This window comes from Apis dorsata, unplaced genomic scaffold (genome assembly GCF_000469605.1).
Source record: "Apis dorsata unplaced genomic scaffold, Apis dorsata 1.3 scaffold_365, whole genome shotgun sequence".
NCBI lineage: Eukaryota > Metazoa > Arthropoda > Insecta > Hymenoptera > Apidae > Apis > Apis dorsata.
In genome coordinates this window covers 456,708-468,651 of record NW_006263630.1, presented here as the reverse complement: position 1 = coordinate 468,651, position 11,944 = coordinate 456,708, and the positions used below count along the sequence as shown (strand labels likewise).

Below are 11,944 nucleotides of genomic sequence, written 5' to 3'. Positions count from 1 at the left end.
ATATATATGTATAAACATATATGTAATTAACATAGAATTAATCATTATATCTATATTTTTTTAATAATGTATTCTCAAACTATAAGATAGCAATTTTTCATAATATGGGGTTGAAGGAAATAGTATGTATAAAAGTAGCGCCATCTAATAACTATACAGGACTGCAGTTCTATTTTTCTATAAATTTATTTATATATAATATATTAATATCTATGTATTTTATATTTTTAATTAAATATATTTAAGAATTATATAAATCAAAGATATAATAAAAAACAGGATACCAAAATATATTATTTAATATATATATTTTAGGAGATGTTCTTATTATCTATTAGAAGAAATTTTCTTAATTATATTCATTTCTGTAAATCTATGTACAATACATCATACAGTAGTATTTATACAAGACTCGAATACCAAGAGGCGTGGTTTGAATAGATGAACCTGTTCATCTATCTACTTATTTTGTCCCCTTCTGCTAGATATAGAATAATCGTCCTTATACATTTGTAGACAGGCGCACTCTGGTGTCGAAGCCATGGACGATGCTACGCGCCATTTTGTTTAGTGTCCGCTGGACGCGTCGTGCGTCAGGGTGTTGTGGGGTTGTTTTCATGACCGTCAACGGGAATAAATTCGCGGCTCTCTGAGCTCGCTTGCACTTTAAAACGTATATAATAGTGATATTATTTAAACAGTGAAATATATATATGTATATTTTTGCATGATTGTTGTGACATACAATACAAAGATACATTTCTTGAGAGAGTTGAAAACTCTCATGCTTATAGTGTTAGATTCAGATTTGCAAAAACTTTGCAAATGCATGGCGCCAGATACAACTTTATGGATACTTCGTAAGAAATTACGACTGTCGCCGTCATCGTCGACAGATATTTTTTATAAAGGTGAGAGAAGAGGGGTTGTCTGAATTTAATCGATAAAGTGTCTCCCATACTCTTCCTCTTCCCCGTTTCCAAATACAAAACTTTTTATTTTATCTTTATTCGAATATTCGATGCTTCATGCTTCGACGAGTTTTTCGTACCAAATGTCGTGCGTCCTAACCACGATAGTGTCTCGCTTGTGCAAGTCGCTCGAGGAAAGTGAAAGCTTACGTTCCCAATCGTTCTGCATTGAACACGGATCTCATTCTGTCCGCAGTGGTGCACGTTTTGTGCGTCTTTTTCAAAGATTATAGCGTCACTTAGCTCAAACTGTCGATATTTTGAAACGTAGTTTTATTAAATTAAAAAAAGAAAAGATGTCTATAAAAAATAAATAATTAAAACTGAAACAAGTTTTTTAAATTAATTCATACATATTGAAATAGAAAAATTTTTATTGTCCATATTAAATATTAAATGAAATTCAAAATAATAATAATAAAACGAAATTCCAAATTTTTCAAAACCAGTAAAATAATAAAATTGAGTACTGGTATGCAGAATAAAAAATATTTAATTTATATAAAAAATTTTATATTTAGAAAATATAATTTAAAAAAAAACTTTTTTCCTCAATAATATGCAATTTTTATATTTATGAATTAGATGTAAAATATAATATTAAATAAGTATATTTTTAACACAAAATACATAAGAAATTAGTATTTTGTCATTGAATTATTCTGATATATTTTTGTTAATATATTATACTACAGAATATATATTATACTACATTAAATAAATACTTTATATTTTGAATTTCATTTCATATTTATTAAAAAAAATAGTACAGTTAATTTTTTTAATATATTAAAATATACTTTATTTAAATTTATATTAAGATAATATATATACCGATTCTATCACTGATTCTATGTAGCATCGCGATCACTCAATTTATCGGGTGATTTCAATGCTAGGATGTGTAGCAAAACTTGCATGTTATTCTAATGAATATTTAACATGTATATATACACATAATAAATACATTAATTTTTTTTTTACAAATATTTACAATTTTTTGATAAAAATGATGCAAATACAATAAATATAATAAATTTAAACTATCAGATTAATTTGAAATCTATTAATAAATTATTAGATTTAATTATTAAATCAAAAAATCTTTTGCATTAGATTATACAAGAATTATTAATTTTTTATTTTATTATTCAGTTTAAGAAAAGTTTAATTATTCCTAGAAAAGTTTATATATTTCCTATAATAAATTAAATTTCTTCGTTGAAATTCATATTGTTATTATTTCATTTATATTTTTATTGTCTATTTTATTATACAGATTACATTTCGTATCTTTCAGAGAAGACAGCGAAACTGAAATTTCTTCTATCATTTAACTCTCATTGCATCTCTCCCCAAGGGAGATTTTGTCCAAATAGGAACAAAAGTATAAAAAGTATAAAAATATAAATAAGTCAACAAAATATACGAATAATGAAAGTATTATCATATATATTGTTGTTTACTTTAATGTAATATTACATTCATTCATTATGTTCTATGAAATAAACAATTTCTTAAATTTTTCTAAGTTATTTTTAATTAGTTTAATATCAAATTTTTTTCTTTTGTTTCATAATCTCTATTTTAAAAAGTATTTTTAGATTATTCTATAAATTTTTTGATGATTTAAAATCTTTTGATCTCTTCAATGTAATAGAATCATGCATCTATGTATAACAAAAATATAAAAAATTGAAATTAATGTAATATTCTCTTAATTTTATTAAATTTGTCGCACTTATTCTTAATATCATAATTAAATTTACTTTCTAATATATAAAAATTACTTTCTATTATAATAAATATTAATCTTATATTAAATATTTATATCATGTTTTCTTATACAATATATATAAAGATTACGATATTCTGGTCAGCTAAGCGATAAATATTGAAGGATAAATATTGAATACTCTAGATATTATAATTTTTCCTAACTTTGATCACGAGTTTGTTCAAGAAAAAAAAAGGGTGCAACACATTTATTTTTTCAGAATATTGATCTGTTATGATTCTAATAAAATTTTAAACAGTTCTTTTATATTATTATTTTATATATTATAACTTTATATGTTATAACTTTAAAATGCAAAAGTCTCTAGAAATTCTTCGTATAATAAAAAAAAAAAGATATATATATTCAAGCATACAGATATTACATATTAATGTAAATACTTAAAATAGTTATAGTTATTCATATTAGTTAGAAAAATACGATGTTATATGATTTTATATTCATATTATCTTCACATTTTGAAGATCTGAATTTCGGGGGTTGTATTAAATATGTAAACTTACCTAGACTTCAGCACAGGTGTTTAGGATTAATCCAAGGCACGCCTACGAATGACTCACTATACAAAACTTCGGTATGCTTTTTTTCCTTTTTGTAGCGCGAAAGGGTGCCATGTTTAAACCAGTATCTGATAGAAATTTTTATAAGACTGATTAAATTTTTAAATAATAAAAATTTTATAATTATAATTAAAAGAATAATATTCGCTCTTTTATAAATTATATCTCATGAGACAAAATTTTTATTATTAAGTTAAAATTAACTTAAATTTTAATTAAATCTTTTATTTTGCACTCCATTATTAATTTTTTTGTTAATTTCCTCCTTAAATATATTTTTTATAGTTAATTAAAAATTATTTAAATATAATTCGATTTGACTTAAGAAATTTGCATGAAAAATAAATCTATAATTGTTAAATATGTGACGGTCACATACCACGCCTCTTATTAGATTGACATTCCATTGAATCAATGTTAAAAAGTTTAAGTGATTTCTTATTTGTTTTTTGTCTTTTTCATTTAGTTTTACACTCTTGTAGTATTGTGAAGAATAACATCTTTTGATTATATATGTACAACATGCATGTAAAAATTAATTTTTTTATTTGAAATAATATTAATAAAAATTTATGATCATAAATTACATTATTTATCATATTATATATTTTGTTATAGAATTGAAATAGAAAAAAATAAGAAATCATGCGCACTCCCGCTGAAACAGAAACACTGTCTCAACCTGAGATATACAAATTTGAACCTCAGGAGACAGAAGCATCATCGGGAGTTAATCAAGTTGTTTTATCACCTTCTCATCCAGAAACACACATATTTACTAATAGGTAAGAATATAAAAATTTTTACTGCACTAAATATATTATATAATAATATAAAAATATTTATTTATATAATGAGAGTCAAATTAATAATATTGGATATATAATCTCAAATATAATATATTAAAAACATTAATATTTTTTTATTATCAATTTATGTATAGTTTATATTTTTGCAATTAATTTTTAATGTATGCAACAAAATTTAAAAAAAAATTTATTTAATAGATTCTTTATTTTTAAGATGTATAATTACTTTTGACTCTTACTATAAATACATTATAATAATTATTTAAAATATTCGCCTTATTATATTAAATTACGCGCGTACTATTACGCATGCGTACTTTTAATTACTCACTATGAAACATTTCAAGAATATTATTTAAAATTAATATATTTATTATGAAATAACGTTAATATGTTTAATATCTTGATAATAATTCTTATAAAATTTCAATTGTCTATATGATGAAAAATATAAAATAATTATAAATTTTTTAGCATTATCAAATTATAATACATTATACATAGTTACGAACAATATTGTTTAATTGATATTTAATCTAGAATCTAGGTAAACGATAAATGTAGCCCTCTACCGACGAACTTCTTAGTTTACGATATGTTTCGTTCTCGTATGCGTCTTGCATAGTTTTATCATATTCTTTTTTTTTTTTTGTTTATTGTGTAAATGTTCAATTAGTGGCATGATTTTGTGACACTTTTTCTCAGTGCATGAGATAAGATTATTATATCCATATGCTACGCATAAAACGATGGTATTTACACGATTTTTCCTCCGGAAGACTCAAAATGACGATACGGCCATTCCAAAGAATGTCGGTACGAGGAGGTGAGCATGAAGGCCAAATCGTCGGAATGCGCTTCCGATAACGGCACCATCATTGACTTCAATCTGGTCCTTGTACTAAACATTCACATACAAGTCGTACTGATAATCTTTGTTAATTTATTATAAATTTATATCATAGTTAATCAGACGACGTGTATTTATATTATTTTCATGAATTTATAGTTTTGTCAGATATGACTTTATTATATAATTTAAACATTTTAGATAAATACAAAATATTATTGCTCAGTAATGCTGTAGTAATAAGGTACATATTACTTCATAGTATATTACAGATATATTGGTATATTATAGATATTAATATTTGTATTTATCGTCTTATTACAATAGCCACTTGTTTCACAGGTTATATGTTTGACAGGTGTACAAATCATTTATAGAATTTATGCCAATAATTAACGATTCTTTTCTAATATCATTAATTTTACTTGCTTCAGTTATATTACCTATTCGTTATTTACCTATTTCGTGATCTAATATAACGATATGTTTTGATATACATATATGATGTTGATTATACGCATATATATGTAATAAATCGCTTTGTTGTGATCACGAAACATTACAAAAGTTTTAATCAATAGATTTTTTAATTATATTTATTTATTAGATTTACTTTATAAATCTTATAAAGTATATATATTATAAATTTATAAAGTAAATCTAATAATTGAAAAAAACATTAAAAAATGCTAGGATCATTATATAAAATGTATATTTATTAACAATATATTTATGATCATAATATAATTAATTTATTGCATTATTTAAATTAAGTTTTCTTTTAATTCATTTTTTAATTAAAAATATTTTTTAATTACATTATTTGTAGAGATCTAAATTTAATTTTATGATTTTAAATTTGAAAAAGATGATTTACTATTAATAAATCTACAATTTCATATTTAATATTAATATAGTTTAAATATAAATATAGTTTATTTTTATTAATCATAATATCATTTATATACAATACATATATAATGTATTAAATAATAAATAATTATTCTTAATATAAATATTTTTATTTAAATAATTAATTATTTAAATATATATAATAATTTAGAATAATATATGTAATAGTGAATGAATATATATATATATATTCATACTTCTTAGTAATATAGTAACATTAATAGTTTTTTATTTGCACTATTTTTCTTATAATTTTTATATAATCTTCTTAATATTTCAACATTTAATATCAATATATAATACATTGATTGAAAATGAAAAATAAACGAAGTTGGATCTTCAAAAGATGAAATAATGAAAAATAATGAAAAAAAATTTTTTTTTTTCTTCATTTTATAATTTTTCATGACATGACATTATTTTTAATATTTCTAATTATTTATTTTAGCATGTTATGTATCCAAGAAGAATTAGGTCAGTTGAGTGGAATTGCAGGAGGTCCTATTATTCCTGATTCACGTGATGCTCAATTACCTAATAACAATCATAGCAATTCGGAAAGCAATAGTAATTCTAGTGAAACAGCAACAAAATGCACTCCAGTTTCTGGAACTTTAGATGCACAAAGATCAAGTTGGGTGGAAGGTATATTAGGATGTATGCGTCCAGTTTGGACTATGCTTTCAAAGGCAGCAGTAAATGAAAAAATTAAAGGACATCAAAGTAACTATTTTTTTTTATAAAATTCATAATATAACATATAATAATAATAAATTGAATATAATATATAATAATAATAATATTATATTTATAAAATTATAATTATTTTATATTTTAAATTTTAGCAGATGATTGGGAAATACCATTTGAATCAATTAGTGAACTTCAATGGCTTGGATCTGGAGCTCAAGGGGCAGTATTTAGTGGAAAATTAAATAAAGAAGTTGTAGCTGTAAAAAAAGTACGGGAACCACGTGAAACTGATATACGGCATTTGCGAAAGTTAAACCATCCAAATATTGTTCAATTTAAGTATGTATTTATCTCTTTATAATATATTTATAATATATAAAAATAATGATAATTTATTGCAAATAAATAATTTGTTTATTTTTTAGAGGTGTTTGTACACAAGCACCGTGTTATTGTATAATAATGGAATTTTGTCCATATGGACCACTATATGATCTTCTTAGAGCTGGTGAACCAGTTCCACCCCCTAGATTAGTGTCCTGGTCAAAACAAATTGCTGCTGGAATGGCCTATCTTCATGCACATAAAATTATACATAGAGATCTTAAAAGTCCAAAGTATGTGTGTGTGTCATTTAATTTAATATAAAATAAAATATAAAATTTATATACATTTTTTCTCAAATTGAATAATTTTTTTATTTATTTAATATAATAAAAATATCTATTTATTCTTTGAATATTATATATTATTTCAGTGTATTAATAGGACAAGGAGAAGTTGTAAAAATTAGCGATTTTGGAACTAGTAGAGAATGGAATGAAATTAGTACAAGAATGAGTTTTGCTGGTACAGTTGCTTGGATGGCTCCAGAAATTATTCGAAATGAACCTTGTTCTGAGAAAGTAGATATATGGTCGTATGGTGTAGTATTATGGGAACTTTTAAGTGGAGAAATACCTTATAAAGATGTGGATTCTTCTGCAATCATTTGGGGTGTAGGCAATAATTCTCTTCATTTACCAATTCCTGCAAGTTGTCCAGAAGGATATAGGTTACTTGTAAAACAATGTTGGGCTGCAAAACCACGTAATAGGCCTTCCTTTAAACATATTGAAATTCATCTCGGTATTGCAGCAGTTGAAGTACTATGTACTAAACCTGATGATTATTTTAAGACACAGGTAAAAAATTTTGAAAATAAAAATAATTTTTAATTTATTTAATTTTTATTTTCTTTAAATTATTTAAAAAATTATTTAAAATATAATATTTATATTTTTATTACAGCAATCTTGGAAAAAAGAAATTAGGGATCATATGAAACAAATGCAGACAAATAGTTGTAGCAGTCCAAGATTTGAAGCTGATCTCATTCGACGACGTGAGGATGAATTAAGACATGCTCAAGATATTCGAGAACATTATGAACGCAAACTTGAACGCACTAACAATTTATATTTAGAATTAAGTGCTGTTTTATTGCAATTGGAACAACGTGAACGAGATGTAATTAAGTAAGTAATAAATTTGTAATGGAATATTTGTATGATTAACAATAAATAATGAATATATTTTATTTTTTAGACGAGAACAACAAAATGGATATAAGCAATGTAAGAAACGACTTGTACATCCTCTTTTAAAAGCTCAAGAAAGACTTCATCGTAGACGTAATCCTCAATTTTCGACATCATCTACTCCAACGACTCCACCATCTCCAACAGATTGTCCTCAAAGTCCTATAAAAGCAACTATGTATACACAACTAAATGAATCTAATCAACCAGAAACAGTTTTAGCTCCTAATAATAGTTTTAAACAACGCAAATATAGGCATCGCAGGGTAGGATCTGGTTGTGGTGTAAATTCTAGTCCACGATCAAGTCCTCATCGTGAAAGAAAAGTATGTATTTAATTTGAAGACATATATTTGTTATTTAATAAAAATATAGCGCTGACTGTATCTTTGTTTTCAGAGCACAGAAGTATGTGCACGTTTTGTTGACAATCAAACACAAACAGATATAATGGATATTAATGAAACTGATTTTAATCCTGTTGAACGTATAACAATTCCATCAATAGAAAAGCTTTCTGTAAATAGTCTTAATAAACAATCATTAAATAAACAAGCAGCAGAGTGTTTAAATGGAAATTCAATTTTATCCGAAGCTCATTATAGAATAGAATCTAGTCCATGTTCCAGTCCTGAACCTTCAAATGAAAATCGTACAAATGGAAATGAACGTTTAAAGGACTGTAGCGATGATGATAATCTAGAAACGCTTGGCCGAAAAGTTAGTGAAATTATTAATGCTAATCGTCTTATTTCTTCTATAGATAATGGAAATTGTGATGATATAATACAACACAGGTAAAATATTTAATATATATATTTAAAAGTATAAAATTAATAAAAAATATAAAAAATATGAAATTTAATAATAATAATAATTAGACATAACAAATAATTTCTTTTAGAAATAAAGAAGAATCTATAAAATTACCTGGACATTTTTGTGGAATAATTGTTAACAATACACCACAAGAACAATCAGAAAGTAAAAATCGACCTTGTTCCGAAAGTATGGATACTTTATGTGATCGTGAAGATGATGCATGTGAAGAAAGTTGGTCAGATGAAGAGGGTGAAGATCCAAGTTATACATATAATTATTCTCTTAGACGAAGAAGGTATTTTTTAATGTAAAAATTTTTTAATATGAAAACATCAAATTAATTTATATTCTAATTTAATTTATTTTATAGTATTGCAAGAAGACCAATTGGTCCTGGATGTAGATTAAGAAGATTTAAACATGCAATGGTACGAATAGAAGGAGTATTAGCTTCTGATGAAGAAAATACTTCTGAATATTCACATCCTCCGTCCAGTCAATCCTCCACGTTAGAAAGTAATCCCGATATGCAAAGAGTATTTCGTAATATTCACTATTCTCATAAGGTGAGTTAAAATAAATATTATTTGTAATTTTTATGTAAGATATAATAAATTATATTTTTGTTTTTATTTAGAGAAAAGAAATAGATGATGTTTCTGATACATCAAGTCAATCAGAAACAGATGAAGTCAGTGAGATTACAATTGCATCTCAACCAATAGATGCAAATTTAAAAATAGAAAGTAGTGTATAAATTAACAAATTTTTTATATTTCATTTTCGAGTGATATATTACAGTACCTAACAGCCAGTGCATTTTTGTAATGTATGTTTTCATTCTGTGTTAAATATTGTAGATATTTATCAATTTAAGATATGTTAGATATATATGTACATTAATTTTGCATTATTATTAATGAAATATTAGATGCAATGCATTATTTATCAATGAAATATTAGATTAATATTATCGAAATATTGAATAGTTACTGAAAAAAGTTTGAAATCACATTCTAAAACAAAATTAGAGTTAAATTATTTTTTTTTTTTGAAGTTTATTATTCAAATTCAATAATTGAATTAATTTAATGAAAATATATTTTCTATCATTATTTATGATATAAATTATTCTATAGAAAGATGGACATTTAAATCAATAACTATTTTTTCTAGGAAAAATATTAAGATGTAGATTTATGATATTTTCAGCGGAAATTAAAATTTATAAAAACATGTTATTATATAGTATTATATAGTATTATTTAATGACATGTTATTATATAGTATTATTTGTAAATATATGCACCTCATGCTTTCATACGAAAAAAGAAAAAATTAACACTTAAAATATTCATTCCATTATGTTTTACTTTGTTTTATAGTTCCTTTTAATAAATATAGAATTTTCAGCTAAATATGAGTTTATTATCAATGATAGCATTTATTTCATATATTAATAAAAATTAATCAATTAATGAATCAATCATTCCATGATCAATGAATGCAATAATTGTATTCATTTGTACTTATAAACAAACTCTACAGTAGTGTAGGACCAATTAAAAAAAATAATAAACTCATATATTATAAAATAGTTTGAAGAGGAGTTTTATATAGAAATACAATAAAGTCATAAAGTAATAAATGTTGTATTAGAAAAACATAATTTCAAAAATGATTTAAAATGATTTAATTTAAAAAATATGTAATGGAATGACAATTATTAAATAAATGTTACAACATAAGTGCCTATGGCAATTTTCATAAAATATACCAAATAGTGATTATTAAAGTAAAATAACAAAATTTATTATCATGTGCAATATGAAATAATTAAGCTTGTAATTGGAAATAGAATCACATCAGTACAATAATTTTTCAACTCAACAAATATTCTGATAGAATTAAATTATAAATAACATGAGGTATTGCATTAAAATTTTATTGCAATAAAGTCATTAAATATTTTTGATGCACTAAAACTTTTACCAATAATCTTACTATAAAATATTAATATACTACATGTCACAAATTTTATTGTTTCATTTCTTAATTAATAAATGGAAACAATCTAATTTAATGACTATGTTTAAAAAAATTAATATAAGTAATATTATAATGTAGTCAAACAAACAATGCAGGTTGTCTGAGTTTCAAACTGAAACTCTTAATAGTATTGGACTGTATGTAAAAGTCATACTCATTCTTTTAAATCAGTAACAATAAGTATATAGTATTTACATGCAAAACTAAAATATGTTAACTCAATTGTCCAAAGTACTGTTCTGCATCCATCTATTGTACCTGCTTTGAAACTCAAATTGCCTTAATGACAATTATTATACATTGTACATATAGACAATACAGTATATGAACTTAAGAAAATAGCAGCTAAGATATAACATATATCTAACACGTGCTCATTGGACGAAATAATTAATAAGATATACAAAGATGTACTTTATAATAATCATATATATTATATCTATTATATTTATGCGAGTAGTTGCATAAATTGTTCCTTCTTGTGCAGTGGCAGCTAAACTGATTAGTTCTATTATTCCTTAATAATAAATGCGATACACAAAATTTGTGTTATAAACAAATAAAGTTGATTTACAATAATTGATTTACAATAATTAAATGTTTAATTAATAAAATAATAATAAAAATCTTAAGAGCATGATATAAGTTATTCGATAATTCAATTTTGTTAAAATAAAAGTTCTTTTATATAAGATAGAAAGTGTTAATTATTTATATTCATTCACGTTTGAAAATGAAATATATTATTTAAAATTTTCATTTAATTAAAAAGTTAATATACGTAAAGAAAAATAAAAATATATATTATGATTTTATTTCATATATAAATATATTAACTTATTAAAATATAAATATTTCCACAGCCTATCTTTAATAATAAAATATACACATTATTATTAC

The 11,944-nt window shown here is 23.5% G+C and overlaps 1 protein-coding gene across 4 annotated transcripts; it reads left to right on the top strand.

Moving 5' to 3' along the window:
• The first annotated feature begins 551 nt into the window (after positions 1-551).
• On the top strand, positions 552-9,922 carry LOC102671950 (mitogen-activated protein kinase kinase kinase 12). Of its 4 annotated transcripts, none has more exons than XM_031511926.1 (12): positions 552-911; positions 3,948-4,114; positions 6,349-6,623; positions 6,749-6,932; positions 7,019-7,210; positions 7,351-7,777; positions 7,884-8,110; positions 8,181-8,499; positions 8,573-8,970; positions 9,078-9,290; positions 9,366-9,561; positions 9,633-9,922. In XM_031511926.1, the coding sequence occupies exons 2-12, from the start codon at positions 3,975-3,977 to the stop codon at positions 9,750-9,752; spliced, it is 2,691 nt and encodes an 896-aa protein (XP_031367786.1). In that variant the 5' UTR covers positions 552-911; positions 3,948-3,974; the 3' UTR covers positions 9,753-9,922. The 4 variants fall into 4 exon arrangements, with proteins under 4 accessions (XP_031367786.1, XP_031367785.1, XP_031367784.1 ...); XM_031511925.1 differs by having other exon boundaries at positions 6,746-6,932; positions 9,633-9,752; XM_031511924.1 differs by lacking the exon at positions 552-911 and having other exon boundaries at positions 3,975-4,114; positions 6,746-6,932.
• Positions 9,923-11,944: the final 2,022 nt, after the last annotated feature.

Coding starts and splice junctions, on each gene's coding strand:
- LOC102671950 (XM_031511924.1), top strand. CDS start 3,975: ATGCGCACTCCCGCTGAAACAGAAACACTGTCTCAACCTGAGATATAC. Junction 6,933..7,018: donor CCAAATATTGTTCAATTTAA/GTATGTATTTAT, acceptor TTTATTTTTTAG/AGGTGTTTGTACACAAGCAC. Junction 9,291..9,365: donor TATTCTCTTAGACGAAGAAG/GTATTTTTTAAT, acceptor TTTATTTTATAG/TATTGCAAGAAGACCAATTG.